The 23,274-nt window shown below is 46.2% G+C and overlaps 1 protein-coding gene across 3 annotated transcripts in view; it reads left to right on the top strand.

Moving 5' to 3' along the window:
* Positions 1-23,274, top strand: part of CEP97 (centrosomal protein 97) — a 1,492,335-nt gene that overhangs the window by 705,493 nt on the left and 763,568 nt on the right. For all 3 annotated transcript variants that reach the window (XM_069637315.1, XM_069637314.1, XM_069637316.1), the window contains one exon: positions 14,821-14,987. In XM_069637315.1, coding sequence (XP_069493416.1) covers positions 14,821-14,987 — 167 coding nt within the window. The remainder of the gene's footprint in view (positions 1-14,820; positions 14,988-23,274) is intronic.

The following is a 23,274-nucleotide window of genomic DNA, read 5'->3' as shown; positions in this document are numbered from 1 at the left end:
CAGGGCTATTTGCCAATAGCCTGACATGAGATCAAATGTGCTGAGGAACGTGGCTGAACCAAGTCTATCCACCAGCTCATCTGTCCTTGGCAAAGGATGGGCATCAGTCTTAGTGACTGCATTTAGAGCTCTATAGTCCACACAGAATCTCAACTCCTTGGATCCTGCTTTTGGTACTAACACAACTGGGCTAGACCATGGACTAGTAGAGGGCTCTATTACCCCGAGATCAAGCATCTTGTTGACCTTTCCTTTGATGTGGGTTCTTACATTTTCTGACATCCTGTAGCCCCTGCTTTTGACAGGTAAACAGTCACCAGTTTGAATATCATGCTGGCCCCAAGGGGTCAAGCCTGGTGCTAGAGAAAACAGGGAGGCAAATTGATTCAACAAAACGTTGCACTCCTCCTGTTGCTCAGGTGTTAGATTAGAAGGGAGATTAACTCCTATTTTCTCATCCAAAGGTTTGCCTCGAGGAGGTCAGGTAGAGGTTCACTCTCCTCCTCCTCTTGAGCTGAAGCTAGAAGCAAAGCTCCCAGTTCCGGTCTCGAGACATAAGCTTTTAGACGGTTGATGTGAAAGACTCTAGGAGCCTCCTTAGGATTGCCTAAGTCCACCAGATAGTTCACCTCTCCAAGTTTTCCCACAACCTTGAAGGGTCCCATCCATTTGTCCTGCAAGGCCCTCTGCCTTGTTGGGACCATAACAAGAACTAGCTGGTCTTGAGCAAACTCAACCATGTTGGCCTTCTGGTCATGCCAATGCTTGACCAGAGCCTGACCTGCTTTCAAGTTATCACTTGCCTCAGCCATCATGTGTGACATTCTCCTCTGGAGTCCTATCACATAGTCAGTGACTCTGACTGGCGTGGGGGAAGGCGCACTCTCCAACCCCTCCTTTATCAGGGCCAATGGACCTCTGACCGGATGGCTATAGAGAAGTTCAAAGGGACTGTAACCCACTCCCTACTGAGTGACTTCTCTATATGCAAAGAGAAGGCATGGCAGTAGAAGATCCCACATTTTCTTAAGAGGGTCTTCTAAAGCTCCCATCATGCTCTTCATGGTTCTGTTAAACCTTTCTACCAACCCATTTGTCTGAGGGTGGTATGCTGTTGAGAACTTGTAGGTAACTCCACAGTTTTTCCACATGGCCTTCATGTAGTGGGACATACAATTTGACCCCCTGTCGGATATTACCTCCTTAGCAAACCCAACCCTGGTAAAAATACCAAGGAGGGCCTTAGCTACAGCCGGAGCTATAACGGTCCTCATAGGAATTGCTTCAGGTAACCTAGTAGCATGGTCTACTACAACAAGTATAAACCTGTTGCCTGAAGAAGTTGGAGGATCAAGGGGACCAACAATGTCGATTCCTACCCTCTCAAATGGTACTCCCACCACAGGGAGAGGCTGTTGATTCTGTTAACTAACGGTTAATTGTAACTACTGAAACTGTAATAGAGTATTGAGGTTTCGGTTAGAGGAGGTCAAATTCAAATGTAAGTGGCAATTAATAACATCTACAATCTTCTGATTGGGAATACCAAGTAGTAAGCACTAACCTGGTCCGAAAGCAGATATGGGCACAGCAATTGCAGAATGCAAGGACCTCCCGGAGGATCCTGCCCCCCCTCACCAGGATAGAACAACCAGCGAGGGAGAAGCACGAACCCCAGGGAAACCCTCTGGGGGGGAAAAACCCATGGGCGATGACGATGGATGACTTCTAAAATGGATCGAACTCCTCTGGGCGTAGGATCACAGGAAGACTGTGGCAAGAGTTCTACAGAGTAAAGAAAAGACAGGTAAGTACTGAAGAAAGAGAGGTAAGTCTGGAGGCAGAAAAAACAAGGGAGTGGGTTTGCACTTACTGGTAACTCTTAAACGGGTTTGGCATTGAATAAGGCTGTAGAACCAACTCGGTTCAAGTAATAGATCCATAATCTTGGAAAAGGGGGAGCGGGAGGTCCCTAAGACGAGAGAGAATTAATCACTGGAAAGAGAAAGGAAACTAGATATCAGATGTAGAAGGGGAACTCACTTTCTCTAGAAGGACGGGATTCCCACTATTTGCAGTTCGCTTGAATGATGTGTAAGGAGCGAAGGATAAGGTGTGAGCCGGAAAAGAAGGTTGGATCGGGAGCACAGCGGAAAGACGACGCTGCTGAGGATTTCTAAGAATGGAAATGGTCAGAAAGGGGAAATTAGGACAGAAAACACAAGCACATCAGAGGTAGAAGGCAATGCCCTAGACACAAACCTACGGAGCGTCACACAACACAGTAGTGACGCTTCGAAGTGAGATTCTTCGGTCCTTTAATGGAGTCACGTGACCCGCTGATCGCGTCCGTTGAAAGCGTGGAGTAACTAGACTGCTGCAACCCGCGTAGTCGAGATCCGCAGCCATCTTGAATGCATCTCGTTGTATCGATCCACACAACCTCCTGTTTTGCAAAAAGGACCAACGTCGGAATGGTGTAACAGTATGCCCCCTCCTCATGGGTGGAGAACCCGGCTTCCCCGGGTGGAGACGAAATAATCGTCGCACCAGATGGGGAGCGTGAACACCAGAGGCTGGTTCCCAGGTTCTTTCCGCCGTGGAATCACCCTTCCAATCAATGAGGAATTGGAGCCGTCACAAATGTTAGCCACTTCATACTCAGTTCCAGTATCGGTCACTACCGGAGGAGGTAAGGCTTTGGTAGACCGTTGAAAACGATCTTTCACCAATAACTTGGTCTGGGAAAGATGAAAAACTGGGTGGATGCGAGACCAGGAAGGAGGGTAAGGCCAAGCGAACTGCGGTAGACCCTACCCAGGATACTACCTTGAAGGGACCAAAAAACCTAGGAGATCATTTGGAAGGAACCAGGTGTCTCGGGAGAAATCGTGATGCTAACCAAACACTGTCCCCCTTATTCAAAACTGGCATCTCACAATGTTTATCAGCATATTGTTTGGCTCAGTCCTGTGCCGTTTCCAGTGCCAAGCGAGCTATCCGGTGTCCAGTCTGGATGTCAGCTATGAGACTGTCCACTCCGGGAGAACTGGAGGAAGGTGGCGACACAGTAGGGATAAAAGAATGATACCCATAGGAACAGTGGAAGGGACTAGTTTTGAGAGCCGAATGTCTGGCGTTGTTGTATGCATATTCTTCCAATGGCAAATGATCCACCCAATTGTCTTGTGCGGCAGACACAAAGCAGCGTAAGTAGCCTTCCAGTGTCTGATTGAGGCGTTCAGTCTGCCTGTTGGTCTGGGGATGATATCCTGAACTAAGAGCCCTCTTGATTCCCAGAATATGGCATACCTTCTTCCAATATTGAGATGTGTATTGAGGCCCTCTGTCTGATACAATAGTATCGGGAAGACCATGCCGGGAAAACACTTCTGAGATGAATACCTTGGACATCTGAGCTGCCCCTGGGATCTTGAATAAAATGGGTGAAATGAGCTAATTTCGTGAAATAGTCAATGGTGACCATAATGGTGGTGTACTGAGAAGAAGGTGGAAGATCCACTATGAAATCTGTAGAAATTATTTGCCAAGGTCTTTCCGGAATTGGCATACGGGCAAGTAGGACATACGGGGGAGCTCTTGTAGTTTTGGATTGAATACACGTACTACACGCGCTAACATAGTCACGAACATCCGATTGGAGAGCGGGTCACCAGAAATGTCGTTTGACAAGATCGAGGGTGGTCTGAATACCTCGATGTCTGGCGGCCCGGGAGTCATGACACATCCGGAGCACTTCCGTTTGGAGAGAAGGGGAAGGACAAGAACTTGTTCGGCATGGAAGTACAAATCTTGATTCTTAGTGAGGTGATGAGTAGAAGCAAGATCCTCGCACAACTGTCGTTGCTGGAAAGTTTCTTGTTTGAGAAGTTGAAGAAAGTCGGAGATTACTGCAACAAACCTCGCCTTAGGGAACATCTTTTCAGAGCAGAATCTGGTAGTTTGCGGATTCTTGTGAGACAGAGCATCTGCTCGCAGATTTTGATTTCCTGGCAGGAAAGTGAATATACGGTAAATAAAATGAGCCCACCGTGCCTGTCTGCTGTTGGTAGTTTGAGCTTGTTGTAAGACTTTGAGGTTCTGATGGTCCGTACGGACCTCCACCGGAAAGGGCTAGCCTAACAATAGATGCCTCCATTCTTCAAAAGCCTTTTTAATAGCTAATAGTTCTTTTTCAAGTACAGAATAATGTTCTTCTGAGGAGTTAAATGTTTTTGACAGATAGGCAATGGGTCTTTCTTCCCCTTGACCCGACCTTTGCAGGAGTACCGCCCCTAACGCATGATGAGAGGCGTCAGTTTCGACAATAAATGGTCGGGACTGATCGGGAGTGATTAATATCGAGGCGGAGGTAAACAATCTTTTCAAAGTCTCAAAGGCTTGTTGAGCTAGCGGATCCCAGGAGAATGGTACCCCTTTCTTTAGTAGTCTGGTGAGAGGTAGAATTGTCTCTGAGTAGCAGGGAATATATTTACGATAAAAGTTCGCAAAACCAAGGAATCTTTGGACTTCTTTGATGATAGTCGGAGACGGCCTGTCTAAGACTGCAGAAACCTTTTTGGGGTCCATGGAGATACCTTGAGCAGACAAGACGAATCCTAGGTAAGTTATTTGTGGTTGGTGAAATTCACATTTTTCTGCTTTACAGTATAATTGGTTGCCCTGTAGACGATCTAGGACGATGTTGACATGATGGATGTGGTCATTTTTATTTGCAGAGAAGATCAAAATGTCATCTAAATAAATTATGACAAAGTGAAGGAGAATGTCTGCAAATAGGTGATCCATAAATCGTTGGAAGACTGCGGGCGCATTTACCAGACCGAACAGCATTACCTGGTACTGGAAATGGCCAAAGGGAGTACAAAAGGCAGTCTTCCACTCGTCACCAGGAGCAATTCGTATTAAGTGATACGCCCCTCGAAGATCTAATTTGGTGTAAAGGGCAGCTCCACGAACTGCTTCCAGAATATCCTTGATCAAGGGCATGGGATACTTGTCAGATATAGTGATCTTGTTGAGTCCTCTATAATCGATGCAAGGTCTAAGTTTTTTCCGAGTCCTTCTTGGGAATGAAAAACAGAGAGGCACCCGCAGGAGATTTAGATTCAGTTATTAGACCGTTCTGTAGGTTCAAATGGTGATAGTCTTTGAGGGCTGTCTTTTCTCGTTGAGACAGTACATACATCCGTCCAAGCGGAATGGGTTTGTCCGGGAGAAGTTCTGTATGACAGTCGTCTCTCCGGTGTGGAGGTAGTGTAGGAAATTGGGGTGTCGAAAAGACTCTGATATTGTTGGTGACATTCTGGGATCATTCCTAACTGACCAATGGAGGGAACCTCAGGAGTGTCGGCTACCTCAGAAGGAATTTGAACGCCTACAGAATTTTGATATAGACAGTGAGAAACGCAATATTCAGAGCCTAAAAAAAGAGTACCTGCCTTCCAGTTTATAAAGGGGTTATGAGTACGTAACCATGAAAGGCCCAAAATAACCAGGAAATGAGCGGCCCTTATCAAATCGAAGACCAATGTTTCTTTATGGGAGGCAATCATGCATGTCACAGGTTTGGTCTGTTCCCGAATGGGCCCAGAGCTTAAGGGGCTCCCATCAACCCCTTGAATAGGAGTAGCACAAGACTTGGAAATCCTAGCAATCCCATTTTTAGCTGCCCATTGAGCATCCCAAAAATTCCCAGCAGCTCCGCAATCAAGTAATGCAGGAATACCTTGCAACACTTGATCCGGTAAGATGATGGTTAAGGAAGGGACTATCATGGAGTGATTGGTAGCAGATGGTTCAAGTGATGATCCGATTCTATGAGGGGAACCCTGATTATGAACACCTGCCGTGGTTCCCCGTACGTCAGGGACTTGGCGTTTCCCGATAACGGAACTCGAGACCAGCGAGGAGGAACAATCGGGCAGTCTCGTACAATATGTGAGAATGATCTGCAGTACATACACAGCCCTAAGGACTTCCGTCGTTCTCTTTCTGCAGCTGAAATGGGTCCCCTAACCGAACCTATCTGCATGGGTTCTTCGACAGGGGTTGGTTTACTCGTGATTGGAAGAGGGTCGAGATGTGAACAAAGCCCTTTGCTCTTCTTTTTCTCCTGAGAACGTTTTTGGAGACGGTAGTCTATATTCATGGTTAGGGTGATCATCTCATTAGCTGGTTGTGGGACCTTAGAAACCTCATCCTTAAGTTCCTCCGAGAGACCCCGTCGGAATAGAGTCAGCAATCCATCATCGGGCCATCCTGTTTCAGAGGACAATTGATAAATTGGGTAATATAAGCCATGAGGTGTCCTTATTGCCTTGTCTAAGGTCCAGGAGTCTCTCCTGTGTGGTTACAGAAATCTCTTGCCAGCTAAACATGGTTTACAGGCTATTGGTAAACGCTGGATAGGATTCTAAAATGGCGTTGCCTGAGGTGACTAATGGGGTAGCCCAAGCAAGGGCTGGGCCCGATAAGTGTGAAATTAGAAAGCCCACCTTGTCCTTATCCGTAGGGAAGAACCAGGACTTAAAGGTAAACTGAACGGTGCAACTATCCAGGAATTCTTTTAGTTTATGTGGATCCCCATCAAACTTGCCCGTGTGTAAGGCTACTGGGGGGGGGTCTCAGAGAATGCTCGGGCAACCTGTTGTCTCAACTGGGCAATGACATGGATTGCATTGCTGCCACCAGTTGCTGCATTTGCTGCTCCATACTAAAGCTGTCTAATCAGGATATTTTTTTGTTCTTGGGGCGTCGCCAACTGTTGATTCTGTTAACTAACGGTTAATTGTAACTACTGAAACTGTAATAGATTATTGAGGTTTCGGTTAGAGGAGGCCAAATTCAGCTGTAAGTGGCAATTAATAACATCTACAATCTTCTGATTGGGAATACCAAGTAGTAAGCACTAACCTGGTCCGACAGCAGATATGGGCACAGCAATTGCAGAATGCAAGGACCTCCCGGAGGATCCTGCCCCCCCTCACTGGGATAGAACAACCAGCGAGGGAGAAGCACGAACCCCAGGGAAACCCTCTGGGGGGAAAAAACCCTGGGCGATGTCGATGGATGACTTCTAAAATGGATCGAACTCCTCCGGGCGTAGGATCGTAGGAAGACTGTGGCAAGAGTTCTACAGAGTAAAGAAAAGACAGGTAAGTACTGAGGAAAGCGCGGTAAGTCTGGAGGCAGAAAAAACAAGGGAGTGGATTTGCACTTACTGGTAACTCTTAAACGGGTATGGCATTGAATAAGGCTGCAGAGCCAACTCGGTTCAAGTAATAGATCCGTAATCTTGGAAAAGGGGGAGCGGGAGGTCCCTAAGAGACGAGAGAGAATTAATCACTGGAAAGAGAATGGAAACTAGATATCGGATGTAGAAGGGGAACTCACTTTCTCTAGAAGGACGGGATTCCCACTATGTGCAATTTGCTTGAATGATGGGTAAGGAGCGAAGGCTAAGATGTGAGCCGGAAAAGAAGGTTGGATCGGGAGCACAGCGGAAAGAAGACGCTGCTGAGGATTTCTAAGAATGGAAATGGTCAGAAAGGGGAAATTAGGACAGAAAACATGAGCACATCAGAGGTAGAAGGCAATGCCCTAGACACGAATTTACGGAGCGTCATACAACACATTAGCGACGCTTCGAAGTGAGATTCTTCGGTCCTTTAATGGAGTCACGTGAACCACTGATCGCGTCTGTTGAAAACGTGGAGTAACTAGACTGCTGCAACCCGCGTAGTCTAGATCCGCGGCCATCTTGAATGCATCTCGTTGTATCGATCCACACAACCTCCTATTTTGCAAAAAGGACCAACGTCGGAATGGTGTAACAGAGGCACTAGAGGTGCCACGTTCTTGGAGCCACTTTTACCAGATGTTTGGCAAGTGTGGCAACTCTTGCAATACTTATCTACCTCAGCCCCCATTTTAGGCCAATAAAAGTAGAGAGAGAGCCTTTCCTTGGTCTTCTTGAAGCTCAAGTGACCAGCCAAAGGTAGCTCATGGGCTAGTTGCAAGAATTGGAGTCGGTTTGCTTGAGGCACTACAAGCCTTTTGTAGTCCCCAGGAAGTGACTCTGTTAGTTCACTATAGAAGAGGCCATCTTCCCAGTGTAACCTGTACTTCGCAGGCTCTTGCCCTTCAAGCTGACAAGCTGCCTGGTGGCGAAGACCTTCCAGAGTTGGGCATTCGCTTTGTCCCTTACTGAAGTCTGCCCTTTGGGGTCCACCTTCTGCCAGTAAAGACTGCAGCTCAGGATGGTCCATAGGGTCAAGATCTCCAATGAGTTCCTGGCCTCCTACTAGATCTGAATCTTCAGGCTCTAGTTCAACCACACAGGGTTGTACCTCACTCTCAGCCTCAGCTGGAGCAGGAATCACAGGTGTGATTTTTGACAACCTAGGAGATTTCCTGGTTGGCAGAACTGGAGTGCCTTGTGCTGGTTTCTTGTTTGAAGCCTTGGGTTTCCCCTTTGCTTCTGGTTGCTTTGAAATAGCAGTAACTCCAGTGGAGTAGGAGTGATTTCTTTTTCTATCCTCTCCTCATGAGAGCCTCTCAAGGGCCTCACCCTTGCAGGTCTGGTAAGCTCCTGTAATCTCTTACTAGGAGGTCTGGGAGTACTTCACACTACTCCCAGGTCTTTCAGATCATTGCCCAACAGCACCCTTCCTGGTACTTCAGATTGTACACTCACAGGTATCCTGACAGTCATTTCATTGCACTGGATGAGAGCTGGTAATTGGGGGAGCATCTGCACAGGCCCTCCAGCTAACTTGGTGAGACGTTTGGGTGCCTTAGCAACATCCTCCACCTTGAAAAAGATTTGTCCACCACAGTTATGCTGGCCCCAGTGTCTATAATGGCAGGGGTTTCCTGGCCATTTACTAGGACACTTTCTTTATAATACTCTGTAGTATTCGGAGGGATAGAATTATACACGTCTAAATTCTGTTGTTCCCACAACCCTAAAGATACTAAAGATACACTAGCTGAGACTCCAATGGGATCTTCAGCTAGCAGTTGAAAGTTTTCACTGACCATATGTACTTCCTCCTCTGGAGCGAAGGCTAAGGAGACAGTGTGGACCCCTGAAGGTTTACCCTTACATCTGGGATCCCCTTTCACATGATCAGTAGAGCCACAAACATAACATTTTCCAAATGTCTTTTTGAATGGTGGCTTGTTCTGACCTCCTTCTTGTCTGGGACCAGAAGGTGCACTAGCCTGATTAGGTTTCCCTTGTGGCTTACCCTTAGAATTTTGTTTGGGGCCCTCTTTGGAATTGGAATTATTTGAATTTTCTTTGTTGTCTTTCTTTGGCTGCTTTCCCTCATCCTTTTTCTGAGTTACCCCTGAATCCTTATGAGAAGCCCTGCTGGCAACCCACAAGTCAGCAGCCCTAGCTAGTTTCTTAGAATCTAATTCTTTTGAATCAGCCAAGTGCTGTCTGAGCTCAGGAGAGCAGGCATCATAGATGGACTCCATCATGACAAGATTTCTCATTCCTTCATAAGTGTTAACTCTATAACCCTTAATCCATCCCTCTACGTTCTTCAAACACTCATTCACCCAAGTAGCCCAAGGGGTACTATCATGCTTATTGAGGGTCCTAAACCTCTTACTGTACTGGGAAGGAGTCTTCCCAAACCTAGCTATCAGAGCTAGCTTTAGACATGCATAATCCATCCTATCCACCTCCCCCAACTCCATTACCACATTAGATGCAACAGGGGGGAGCCTAGAGAATAACCAGGGGATCAACTGATTCCCTGTGATATCCTGGAGCCCATGATTATATTCAAACATAGCAAGCCAATCTAATACATCCACTTTAGGTTCATACATACCCACAATCTCTTTAGGCATCCAGGGTCTCTTTGGACTGGAAGATCTAGAAGATTCGGGGAGACAAGCATTTTCCAAAGACAATTTCTTCATCTCAAGCTCATGGTTGAGCTCCATTTCTTTGAGCCTTAGTTCTTGATGTCTCTGTTCAGTTTGGGCACTAATTCTTTTGAATTCAAGTTCAAGTCTCATTTTTTCTAGAGGGATAAATTCAGGACTTAATGTGGGACCTGGTAAGGGTCCAGTAGCCATAGGTTGAGGCCTTTGAGCAGGTAGAGGGCCAGAGGGGGTGATGTTGTTATCCTCCTCTTCCTCATCTGTTTCAACAATAACATCTTCAACATTACTTTCCTCAATATTTGCTACATTTGCTGGAGTAGGGGCCACTATAGCACCACTATCCAGACTTTGTTTCTCTAACAGTCTATCAATCATTTCTAATTTCTTGCCTTTGACAGGAAGACCTTTCTGTCTACACAGATCCCTTAAATAATCAGCAGTATTAGTAAGGAGGGTGTCCTGGCTGTAACTTTCCATAATTTTGACTTTTGTTTAAAATAAACTGGTTGTGATAGTTAGCCTTGTGGTTATTTGAACCAAAGCACTAGCAGAACTCTAAAATGGAAATCCAATACTTTTATCCTCACCGCTGTACACCAGTGTTAGGCAGAATCCTGTGCAGTTCCCTTAGGGAGCACTACACAAGATTAGGACTACAGGTGAGAGCAATAAATCCCCTTTGGTATCAGTCTGTACCACAAAGATTTAGTTGGTAGCTGTGGCTGAGCAGTCAGACTTAGCTCAAGAGGGAGATGAGCAGTATTCAGGGTTTACACAATAGGCCCACTAGACTATGGAACAAGGAAACATTGACCAAAGCTTTGTATTTAAAAAGTAGTTATATATTTATTTTATACACTTCTAATAAAACACATGTATCACAGTCATCAAGCAAGTTAAATTAAGTCAGAAGAAAGATATACACACTCCCAAGTTAAATTGTAGACCAAGTGAACCAGAGTGAAAACTTAGCAAAACGGCACAGTGACAACTACACACAAGGGACCCTCTTACAATTCCTCACAAGGGAAGGAAAGCACAAGTTATATAGAAACAGTTTCTTACACACCCTAGCAACACTTCCCATCAGTTTCTGAACCAGTTTAAGCAAGGCAGTGCATCAGTATAAGCAATACTTAAATGAAAACTGAGCAAAATGGCATTTCACAAGGTTTAAAAATGGGAATGAACGGGTAGTTTGAAGAAATAGGTGCACCAACACAGTTCTCAGTGAAAATCAATCTAAAGAAGGCAGGTCTAACAAATGTAGCCAGAGTCTGCAGGCCTGTGCCAGAGTCAGTGGTACAGGGCAAGGGCCCAGGAGCAAAATGTTCTTGTAGCTGCAGTCAAGTCTTTAGTTAACGAATTTGAAAAGGTGGATGCAGAAGTTGAAAAGACAATGTTAAGAGAGAGGGGTGGCCAACCCAACAGGTAGGTAAAGGATATAAAACACCTTTAGTGCTACCGCGAAGAAAGGGCGGCCTGGCGGAACAATGTACCTTTAAATGAAGAAGTGGCTCCTGCGGTGGCTGTTGTTCCTGGTAGTTCCTGCAGTTCGGGTGATCCAGCAGAGGAAGAGAGGCTCTCGTCGTGGAGGAACGTTCGAGTTACTGCACTACCCAGGGATGAAACCAGCCGCGGTGCTGCCCGATGAATAAAAGGTACACTCCTTTAAAATTGCGGTCCGGGTGGACTGGTGCCTGGCTATCCGGTCTCCGAGTACAGGGTACGGGAGATTCGACCAAGGCAGGTCCGGAAAGGCGATTGGCAAACTGTTTGGCCCCACCAGCTCAAGTGAAGAAGGCTCTTGCAGGTGAAGATCTTCTCTCGTCGCGTGGGGAAAAGTGGTGAGTCGCTGCAGCAGGGCTTCACCGGTGGTTCAGTCGTTGCAGATCTCTTTGGCTTCTATCCTCTTTGGCTTCTTAGTTCCAGTGGCGACATCGTGCTCTTCCAGGCCTCAGGACCCTGCTTTTATGCAAAAAGATCCCCATTCATACAGCCTAGCTGTCACTCACACGGTGGAGTGGTCATCTTGGCGGGAGACTCTCCAGCCTATCAGGATAGAGTGCGACATGGGTTGCGGAGGCAACCCTGTCCAGGGGACCTACTCCCCCTCCCACACAATGGACCCACCCCAGACTCAGTGGCGCCGAAAGGAGGGCTTCTTGGCAGAAGCACGGCAAAAGGACGAACAAAGGATCCCCGACCTGGGTTAGGAGTTTAGAGAAAGACACAAGAAAGAAGTTATATTAAAGTTCTGGCAAATAAAACCTACCGGAGCAAAGTTAATATTAAAATGCACCGGCGGTATGTTAGAGTGGTAGCCTATTCACGGTCGAATATTTATGGTAGTAACCACTGCCACCAGCCAGAAACTTTTCAGAGAGTGACTGTACGGTACCCTCTCGAAAATGAACATAGGGGAAAAACTATTAACCCCTTCCAGTACCTCCATAGTAAGATGGGTTGTACTAGTTTAGTTCATAGGATTTGACTAGTAAAATCAATGGGGACTTTACATGCCCGGGGAAACAGTAGTCAGTCCCAGGGTATGGAGTCTATGTTTGGGGGTCGCTACGACATCCCTGTGTCACTGCACTGAGGGTGCTGTGTAACACATGTGAATAAAGATGGTCCCTATGGGGTTGAGAAAGATCCCATAGGCATTAAACACAAAAATAGCCTAGAACACACATAGCAAAAATTCCTAAGAGTGGGGAAAAAGAGTCTCACTCTTAGTAGGTAAAAAGAAACAAACCCTTCAAATCCAGCAAAGCTGCTGGGGGACTCTATAGGTAAGGGAAATTAGCCATAGAATGAGAATTCTCCCTAACAAGTGTCAAGAGGGGCAGAGCACTTTCATACACATCCTGTGGGAATGCCCCCAAATTCAAAGGTTCTGGCAACAATGTTGCAATAAACAGACAGAGACACTGGGGAAAGAGGTACCAGTGGACCCTAAACTACTGCTGCTGTGTATCCCCAACAAAAACATATTACTAAATGGGAAAAACTGTTTATATCCACGGCAGCTGGATTGATTAAACACAATATAGCTCAATTGTGGGGCTCCCCACAGAATCCGGTGCTGGCCCAATGGATTGCCGATATTGACATATGTGCTGCTGTGGATCACGGAGTATATACGGCTCAGGGCTGTCCCACGAAGGCCATGAAGGTTTGGGGCAAATGCGAGGAGGGGAGTTGATGGGGGGGGGGGGCAGGGGACTGGAGATGCTACAGTAAGGGAAAGGGCGTGCTGTTTTGATTTGACTTTTGTTACCTTATGTATACCGATGATCTTTTGCTTTTGATTTGACATGACAACAATTGGAGAGAAGTGTATTTCCGTATGGTTTTTGTATGTTTATAAAATAATAAATAGATTTCCACAAAAAGAAAACAGTGCACGCAGTCTGACTCTTAATCCACGAGTACAGTGCTTGTGTTGGATTCCTCGTGGAATACTTTCCATCCACAGTCGTTTCTCCTTTAGTTAGTGTTACAGTCAAGTTGCACTTAATAGCGCCCGCATCCTACATTATAGACGTTACTTGTTGTGTGAGTGTTCTATTTGGCAAACATTTACAATTGCCCTGTTCCTATTGCTAGTCAGACTCTTTTGGTGCGTGCTGGTGCTTGTAGTCCTGAATCATCTTCTCTGACAAAGATGAATCTCTTTGAATAAATGTAAAACTGTGTCTCTGAGAGCAGGGCAATCGCGGTGAACCCCGGTCCATCCACGCACTAGGTCACTAGGAGGCGTATCTAACATCTGGACCAACTCAGTCTCCTGTCGCTTGGCCCCCTCATACAAAGGTTTTGGGAGCTTGGCTAACTCACCACAATACAAAGATACATGCATATATTCTTTATGGTGATAAAGAGCCACATATATGCGAAACTAAAGCGTGAAAAAAACGTTTGACCTAGGTCAGAAGGCACAGTGGTAAATAATATGTTATGTACTGTTTAAACTATTGTAAAACGTGTACACCAAGAGAATATTAAACAACAAATTATAATGCGAGAGCGTTGGCTGATCACGCAAGCCAGAAAAATCAAGTTGTCCGGCCTGTGGGGCGGATCGAAAGAATATGAAGCACCTTGTACTGTTTTGTCCAGCGTACAGTGACATTAGAAGGTCTACAATCCCACAGGTCCTCAGATCATCGAATATTCGTTGCCACAGACCGGCTTTACCATTTTTCATGGCCGCAGATTCTGTTTTGAGGGTTTGGGCATTTTTGTCCTTTTTTAAAAGAGCGATGTACCAGAGAAAGGGGATTTTGGCACAACCGTGATGATGATTTATTTATTCTAGTGAACTTGCACTGCATTTGTATTCTTTTTATCCAGATTCTATTTATATTGTATTGATTACGAATGGAGTGAATTTGAACCAGGGATATTGTGGTTTTATAATTGTGATGAATTGTGTACCTTTGCTACTTTATGGTATATTGGGTTTTTATTGTGTTTGATGGTTATTCTGTCAGAATAAACCTATTGACTGAGGGATAATGTATTTGCAATAGGTTGTTAGTAAAATTGTGTACTAATTACATTTGGTTTTATTGTACTCTGGAAAATAGGTAGTTTGCATTCCTATCTAATCTATTCACTCTTTTTGGCACTTGATATTTGCAGATCTGCATTATGCGCAGAAGCTCATGGTACATGGAAGCATTCCCTCGCAGGATGTGTGAGATTGTTGGAGGAATATTTCGCTTTCTGAATCACTATGCTTTATTCCTGCTTGATCACTTTACATGCATTCTGCTTAAACATTTTTTTTACAGCCATTGCCTTAATAACAACAATGAGATGCATTGATTGCAGGTTGATGCAAAGCTTCCGCGATTTACAAATGTTTGCTCTTTTTTTCAGATTTCATTCTTAGCTTCTCTTCAAGATTTGGAGCAGTTGTCAATAATGAACAACCCTTGTGTGATGGCTACACAGTCTGTACCAGGGTTTGACTATCGGCCATATATAGTCAGCTGGTGTCTCAATCTTCAGGTTTTGGATGGATATGTGATTTCTCAAAAAGAAAGGTAAGCTAAGCCTTTGGATGTTGCATCTGCGTTATTCAGTTTTGCTAGAGCATGTCATTGTGTTTGTTTTAGAGTGGAAGTATGGTCATATGAAAACCATAGCTTATGTGTTCAAGGTTCCAAGTAGCCTGCATCTGAAATGTGACATACGCGAGGGGTTGCACTCTTTTTTTTGATCTTGACTCCAAGTACCGTAGGAGTGGGCCCCTTTTTAGTAAGTTTGTAGGGTGTTGAATATAAAATCTAAACAGATTGTTATGCGATCAATTCTTAAGAATTAACGAAGTGAATGTATATTGTACTGGAAATCATACTCTGCGACCGATTAGTAACTGCTCAAACAGTAGCGCAGTCAGCTTTTGGTGCGGGGAGCATGGGGGGGTCGATCATAGGGTGCCAGCTGGAAGCTGGGGGCGCACTGTGCAGCAGGGAGGAGTGATGGTGGGCGTTCCACCCCCCTATCCCTCGCTGGTTCCGCCACTGTGCTAAAATATACTTGCACAGAGAGCCTTGTTTCCTCGGGAAATGTCTATTGCAGGCAAAACAGCCCTGCACATAACTGAATATTATACAGAAATTATGCTGTTTTTTGGTGCATGTTATTGTTGAGGTGCATTGTGAGCTCAATCAGAGCGATTTTAACATACACTGGGTATTAAATAGTTATACTCTAAAGTGATGGACTGCAGCAGATGACTATTGGTTTTCGGGAAATACTGTCCGCTGTGCTCAGTGGTTTTCTCAAAGGTATGGAAAACTTGGAGGAAAGCTCAGGGGCAATACGTTATCTTGGAAGCAAGACAATACAGAGCAACACAGTTTCGAATCCTGGTCCCGTCTCAGAGACTGGTATTAAGCACGTTAAAGAAAAAAAGATTATGGCAACAATGGAGCAATTCATTACCCTCTTACACCGGTGTCCAGTAGAAATGTAGCCAACAAAAATGTAGTCCGTGAAAAAGTCGTGATGAAAATACCTCTGCAGTGAAAAAGTTGGCAAGCTAAAAGTAGTCAGAAATGAAGGTGAAAAGTAGCCAAAAACATAGTGCTGCTCGGATATAATCTAGGGCTAAGGAGGGTTTAGTGGTTTGTGATTGCCTGGTTTAGGCTTAGGCTAGGGATTAGAGTAAGGATAGGGGTTAAGGTTGGAGTAAATATTTTGGGGTTTGGTTAGTGGTTAGGGTAGGTTAAGTGTCAAGGTATGGGTTTGAGTAAGTGTTAAAGAAAGGGATAGTTACAGTTGCAGATAGGATACGGTTAGTATTACAGCAATGGTTTTGGTTAGGGCAAGGGTTGTGTAATTTGTGACAAGCTGGTGATGGGGGGTGGAGAAAGGTTATTTTGCATTCAGTAATATGCAAATAAAATGCATTAACGTGCTGAAGGGTTCCTGTTCTGTAAACGTTCAGAGTAGGATCAGGGTTGTAATTAGAGTTACGGTATCTGCCTTTATGCATGCAGGCTCATTGAACATGCAGCGTTATACAAGGTGCCGCACGTGGCTCAAACTATACGGGTGTGTCTCTCTAGCCGCACATGTCTTCAACATGCAGATTCTTTTCCGAGCCGCATGTGGCTTCAAAATATGCGCATTGGTCTTTCTGGCCGTGTGTGGCTTTCGGTATGCGGTTTGTTAATTAGCCGCAAGTGTCTATGGTATGCGGTTTTAAGCCACACGTGGCTTTCGGTATGCAGTTTATTGGCTGCACGTGGCTATGGTCATGCGACTATGCAGGCGGGCCGCCTGTGGTCTGTGGATGCGACTTCTGTGCATGCAGCGCAGTATCCCTATGACTGTGCCAAGCGTATCACTGATGCGTTTCATGCAATGAGGCTCAACAAGGGTTGCGTGCAAAACTTAGCTTTTCCTGGAGCCGGTGGACTTCAGAACCCAGGCAATGCCCCCTGCACGTGTTCCCCTGCGTCCCTTGTTCCCCTTTGAGCCAGCGCTACTTATCTTAGTGAGGCGAGGGGCCGGAATGGAGATTCCTTGGGGTGTGGCCCCTTGTGGTGATCCCCGTGGTGGAAGCTCCTTCGAATGCGACCTCTCGCGTTGAAGTTCAGAGCAGAAGACCTGTGCTCGGTTCTTCACGCATGCGCGAAAGCGTGCCACTCCCAAAGTAGCCTTCAGAAAGTAGTTCCCAGCCCCAGGGCTGCTGGGAAATGTCCTTTGAAGAGCCATTTTCCTACAATGAGGGCAAATAAGCCTTTTGTAGAGCCTGAACTTTTTCCATTGCCTTTTCTTTATTTGTTTAGGACCCCTCCAGTCTGCCCTTGCACTCAAACCACACACATTTCTGCTGTGAACCATGACATGCAGAGTGGCTTCATGGCCATCAATATAAAACTAGATGACATTGTCGCAACTATTGGGTCTCTAAAGTCCAAACTAGAGAAGGAGAGTGTCCGCATTAATGAGGCAGAGACCAGGATCAGCAAAGTGGAGGACAATGTGGGCTGACACGATCGTGACATAGCAACAATGAAGGTGGAGCTTGCCAAGACCCAGCGGAAATGCGACAACCTCGAATCACGATCAGGGCGAAATAACTTGCTCATAGTTGGTGTTCCCAAAGCGGCATGCAAAGGGCCAATGGAACCGTTCCTTAAAGATTTCCTTAAAATGTTTCCGCCACAGAACAATTCTCTGCAAGCTTTCTGGTGGAGCGTGCTCACCGTACTTTAGCTCCGATTACCAGACCGGGTAACCCTTCTGCATACTATCATAGCACAAATGATTAATAATATCAGAAGATAATTAACGGGACACGGACACACATGCATGGACAATATGCTCAAGAACAAGGGTCTTATGGGTGAACCAATAGTACTGCTATCATGGAACGTACAAGACCTTAACAACCCTGTAAAAGCTAGAAAGTTTATATCTTACCTTGAGAGACACTCTCCTAAAATAGTGATGTTACAAGAAAATACGCTCTGGGCTCCATACATGATGGGTTTCACCCAAATGGGATTGACAGAGATACTATACCTCCTATTCGTCACAGACCAGGGGGAGTACTTACTATGGTGCATAAATCATTACCTTTTCAAGCGGAAGACATGCAAGTGGACCCTGAAGGTAGATATGTTATTGTTGTCAGGGAGATTGCCAGGGAAGAAATTGTGTTAGTGATTACATACGGCCTGAACATTGATGACCCCTGTTTTGATACTCCTCTATCAAAATAATTAGGGAGGGTAGCTGATTTCCCAGTGGTGTGGGGCAGAGATTTTAATACTATCCTAGACGTGGCTAAGGATAGATCTAGCATTAGACAGTGGGGGATCACAACAGCAGGTCAGACTATTGAGCAGATAATGTTACATCATGGGTTAGTTGACGTTTGGAGGGTGGAACATCCAAGAACTGCCGAACATACATATTACTCCACCATGCACAATGCAATGTCCCGAATTGACTTCTGGTTGTGTCGGCGACCTGGTCACACAGATCTTGCTGCCTACCCTGTCGGACCATTCCCTGGTGGTGATACCCTTGTCACTGAGTAATGTACCAAGGAACTGGCCGATGTGGAGGATGTTATCCACAGCACTGTTGGATGCTGCACTGAGGTCAGCCCTACATGAAGAAATAGATGAGTTTTTTAGAACGAATGAAGTATCGGCCCCGCGCTACGCAACCATATGGGAACCATTTAAAGTATGGCTGCGAGGAACAGTGATCTTGGTCACTTCAGAAATTTTGAAGAACACTGTTAGGGAGAATTCTCAGAAATGTGCTAATTTCCTCCACCCTAGAAACCACCAGCAACTGCTGGATTTTGAGGACTTGATTTTTTTAACCTGGAGAGAGAGTGACCCTTTTTTCCCACTCTCTCATGTATTTTAATGTGATTTCATACACTTTGTTTCTTTTGGTTGTGGAGTCTGACAAATTCCATAGGCATCATCTTTTACATTGTGCCACACAGCACCTTCAGTGGAGAGGCACAGGGAAGTCTTTCAGATTTCCCAAAGGTGTAAATACCTTCTCTTACTACTGTTTCCAAGAGCAGTAAAGTGAAATTGACTTTACTTGCCATTGTAACTTTCTAAACCCAGCACACCCTATCTTACAATAGAGTGCTGGAGGGGTTACCTAGTATCCCGTTTGTCTAGTTTCTCATGTAACATTTTTTATGTTGCCCTTTTGGCACTGAATGGCTGGTGGCAGTGGTTTAGTTTGAACTACCATGGTGTGCCTTTACCACGGGCTGCGTTCAAAGCTACAGTAAAGCACCCACAGGAGCCTACTTTGTCAAAATGGCTCCCAGTCTTCTTTTTTCGCCATTTCTTTGTGGAAACGTCCTTCTTGAGATCTACTCTGCGCGCCAAACCAGGTTTGGTCTTTGTTCATTTTGCCTTTGGTGGGATTCACGAGTGAAGCCCGCCTCTGGCTCCAGAGTATCTGGGGTAGGCAGGAAGTGAGTGAGGTGCCCGAAACACCCTGTGCTTAGTCTCCTAGGAGACCCAAATGCACTCTGTGATGATTGGCCGGCTGACTGTCCGGCAAAGACAGCCACCCTGCTGGGTGACTGACAGCTAGGCTGGAATGAATGGGAGAGAACTAAATAAAAGGTGAGTCTTTTGGCTTGGAAGGCAGAGTTGACCACTGGACGAAGGAACCGAAGAAGAACTTGAACAAGACGCCTGCTGCAACTCCTGGACCATTGGTTTGCCCGGTGAAGCCCTGCTGCAGTGCCGAAACGCCAAGTTCACATTGACAGAGAAGCCCCTGCACAGACGACTTCTCCCCTTGAGTTGGTGGGACCAATCACCTCCAAAGTAAGCCACCTGGACATCCATCTCAGAGCTGGTTGAATTTCCACAGAATTGCTGCTGGAAACCGTATAGCAAGGGAGAGGAACACTAGATTGTGTGTTACTTTTAAGCTGGCGTAGAGCTTTTGGAAGATCCTCTGGACTCCCAAGAAGCAGGACTGACCAAGCCTGAGCCCCCTCAACAGAGTGCGGGACCCCATAAGCAAGGAAAGTCCATCTCGACAGTCAGGAACCGCAGTGTTGCTATTTGCGGTAGACGCAGGAGCTGAAACACTAAACTGCCACTGCAAGTGAAGTTTGCCGGTTGCGAGTTTTGACCATCCCAGTGCATTGCAGGAGTCCCCCGACGTCCTCCCTCTTATCCCCACGACTGAGGCCCAGGAACAGTGAGACCTGCAGAGCTGCACAGGAACCAAAGTCATCTGCTGCATCTTTTCTTCATCTTTAAAGGTACTGTAAAAGGCCTGAGAGAACTTACCTCTTACTGTCGAGTGCTTGCCACTTCTCCAACTCACAAGTCTAATCAACTTGTGGCCCTACATTTGATTCTTCTTTTCATCAAAGACTCCTAAGAACTTGTGCAAAGACTTTTCCATTTACTTACCAGAAGTGCTTCATCCTATACAAGACCTTTGCCCATTGACTTTGGCTTAGCCTATTGAATTGAATGACTGTTCTAGGAAAATCTAAAAGTACTTGTCTGCTTAATAATATTTGTGGTCTCTTGTTCTAATAACCTTTGCCTTTTACCAACTTTTAAGAGTGTTCTGAATGCCAACAGTAAGATATTAATGTCACCAGCACCCTAGTTATTGAAGTCACCTGAGGGTGTAGGTTGTCTGTGGGCCATCCCAAAAGGGTCTTTACTGATTTAGAAACTCAGAGTGTACAGTATTGAAGTATATTTGTGTGTTACTATTCTATTGCTCCCTTCTGAAGAATGCTTTATAACTGACTGATAAATTAATAATTGTTTATGCAAGAAACCTTGAGTGTAAGAGTTTATTTAAATACCTGTAACTGTGAATCTTTGTGTAACTCCACTACAGCTCACATTTTCCCCTCTTGAGATAAGCCTGGCTGCTCAACACGCTTCAAAAACTGTGTTGTACAAGCTTATACCAAAGGTTGGGTTGCCTATACCTGTAGTCAGAGTTTTGTGTAGTGGTCCCAGAGGGTAGTGCATACAAACTTTGCCTAACAAACACCAGGAGGGAAATTGGAGAGGTGGAACAGGAACTGCGCAGGCTTCAAAATGAATATGGTACTACTAGTAACGGTGCTCTCCTGGGGATTATCAAAGGGAACTTGCTGAGGTTTCGCGAACTGACAGACCAAGTGCCTCGATGCATGGCAAAACCAGTTAAGGCCTGCAGGTACGGGGAAGAAGATCGTCCTGGGTGGTACCTGGTAGGTCTGGTAAGGGGCGAAAGAGAGGCACAATTAATCACAGGAACAGAGGGGACAGAGGGACGGTTTTTAACAGAAATGGAAGCGAGTAACGCAGAGTATTTGAAGTATTACAAGGAGCTGTATGCAAATGCAGACACATGTACTAAAGACGAAGTAGACTGATACTTAGATGGGATTGCACTCCCCAGTCTTAGTGAAGAGGCCAGAGAGAGGCTCAATGAGCCAGAAACTGAAGAATTGGGGGAAGCTATCTCCTCACTGGCTTCCGGTAAAGCACTGGGGCCAGAGGGACTGGGAATGGAGCTCTATAACACTTACAAGGATATACTGACGCCACGGTTACTCATGGTCTCACTGAAGCAGATCACTGTGAGACCAGGAGACTACACAGACACTCTCGAGAGAGTAAGAGGTGTCACCCTCTACCATTGCTGAACATAGGAATTCAATTCCAACCATCCGGGAACACGCTAACCCCACATTTGCCTTGAGAAAGACCTCAAAGGTTAAAACACGTGTCGGCCCTAATGGAATAAAAGTATATCACATACGCTGTACCACATATGAAGTTTTAGCAAAGAATAGGTTGGTCACAAGAGTGACAACCAATTTGTGAATTACTGAAGGAAAAATAAATCAACAAATGTTGCAAACACCTAACGTATGTGGAAATTGATACTCATTGGATACTAAGGAACCACTGTACAGTGCCTAATTTCAAGTTTTTGGATCTCAGTAACCCAGAACAACCCTTGCAAACATTGGGAACTTAGGAGCTTGGTCCCTCTGAGATCGACCTCACAGGCGGCAGGCAACGTAAAGAAGATAGCAACGCACACACTAGCGCAAGACCCACAGTCCTAACAAGCTCTCAAACCATTTTAACTATGGTATGGGAAGAGGCCTGCAATGACGGACTTCTTCCGACATCATTATCTGAGGCAGTTATAACAGTTCTATTGAAGCCGGGTGTTAGGGAGAATTCTCTTATAAGGCTAATTTCCCAAACCTAGCGAGTCCCCCAGCAGCTTTGCTGGATTTTTGGGGTTTGTTTTTTCTCCTGCTAAGAGTGAGACTCTTTTCCTCCCACTCCTTAGGCATGATTTGAGGTATGTCTTTGACTTTGTATGTGCTTAAGGCCCTTCCTGTCTGCCCCTACAGCTACTCTGCCATTTCCACACCGCGCAGGAGCCTTGCAGCACCTCCTCACAGCTGCTCTTCATTCCGGCGCTCGATCGGAGCCGCTGGAGCAGCATCCTCACCATTGCCTGACCTGATTGCACCCCAGCTGACCTGATCCCCTGGAGGCACGTGTCTCGTGGCCTCCTCCCCCCACCCTGACTGTGATTGCACCCTGTGCTTTCACAACTCGCAGGGACAGAAGTGGATCCCTGGATTCAGCCCGAGGCGACCGAGACCAAAATGGCCGCCGACACGAACGCATTGCTTGCGTTCCTTCTGGTTGCCTAGCAACCACATTTGCATTTACTCGCAACGCGAGGACCGGAGGCGGAAGCCGGCCCTGCACGTCCAAAGGCCCGCAGTTCAAAGGCCCTTCCTGTCTGCCCCTACAGCTACTCTGCCATTATCACACCGGGCAGGAGCCCTGCAGCACCTCCTCACGGCTGCTCTTCGTTCCGGCGCTCGATCGGAGCCGCTGGAGCAGCATCCTCACCATTGCCTGACCTGATTTTACCCCAGCTGACCTGATCCCCTGGAGGCACGCGTCTCGTGGCCTCCTCCCCCCACCCTGACTGTGATTGCACCCTGTGCTTTCACAACTCGCAGGGACAGAAGTGGATCCCTGGATTCAGCCCGAGGCGACCGAGACCAAAATGGCCGCCAACACGAACGCGTTGCTTGCGTTCCTTCTGGTTGCCTAGCAACCACATTTGCATTTACTCGCAACGCGATGACCGGAGGCGGAAGCCGGCCCTGCACGCCCGAAGGCCCGCAGTTCAAAGGCCCTTCCTGTCTGCCCCTGTCCGCACCTGACGGCACGGCGCTGGACTCTGCTCCACTTATTTTCTTCGCATTATTCCTCGGCATCCCTACGCTACCTACTTTACACTGCACACGCGCCGCCT

Source organism: Ambystoma mexicanum, chromosome 7p (assembly GCF_040938575.1).
Source record: "Ambystoma mexicanum isolate Mex_15411 chromosome 7p, UKY_AmexF1_1, whole genome shotgun sequence".
In the NCBI taxonomy this organism is placed as follows: domain Eukaryota; kingdom Metazoa; phylum Chordata; class Amphibia; order Caudata; family Ambystomatidae; genus Ambystoma; species Ambystoma mexicanum.
Note: the sequence above shows the minus strand (reverse complement) of the source record. Positions and strands in the feature narration are given on the sequence as shown.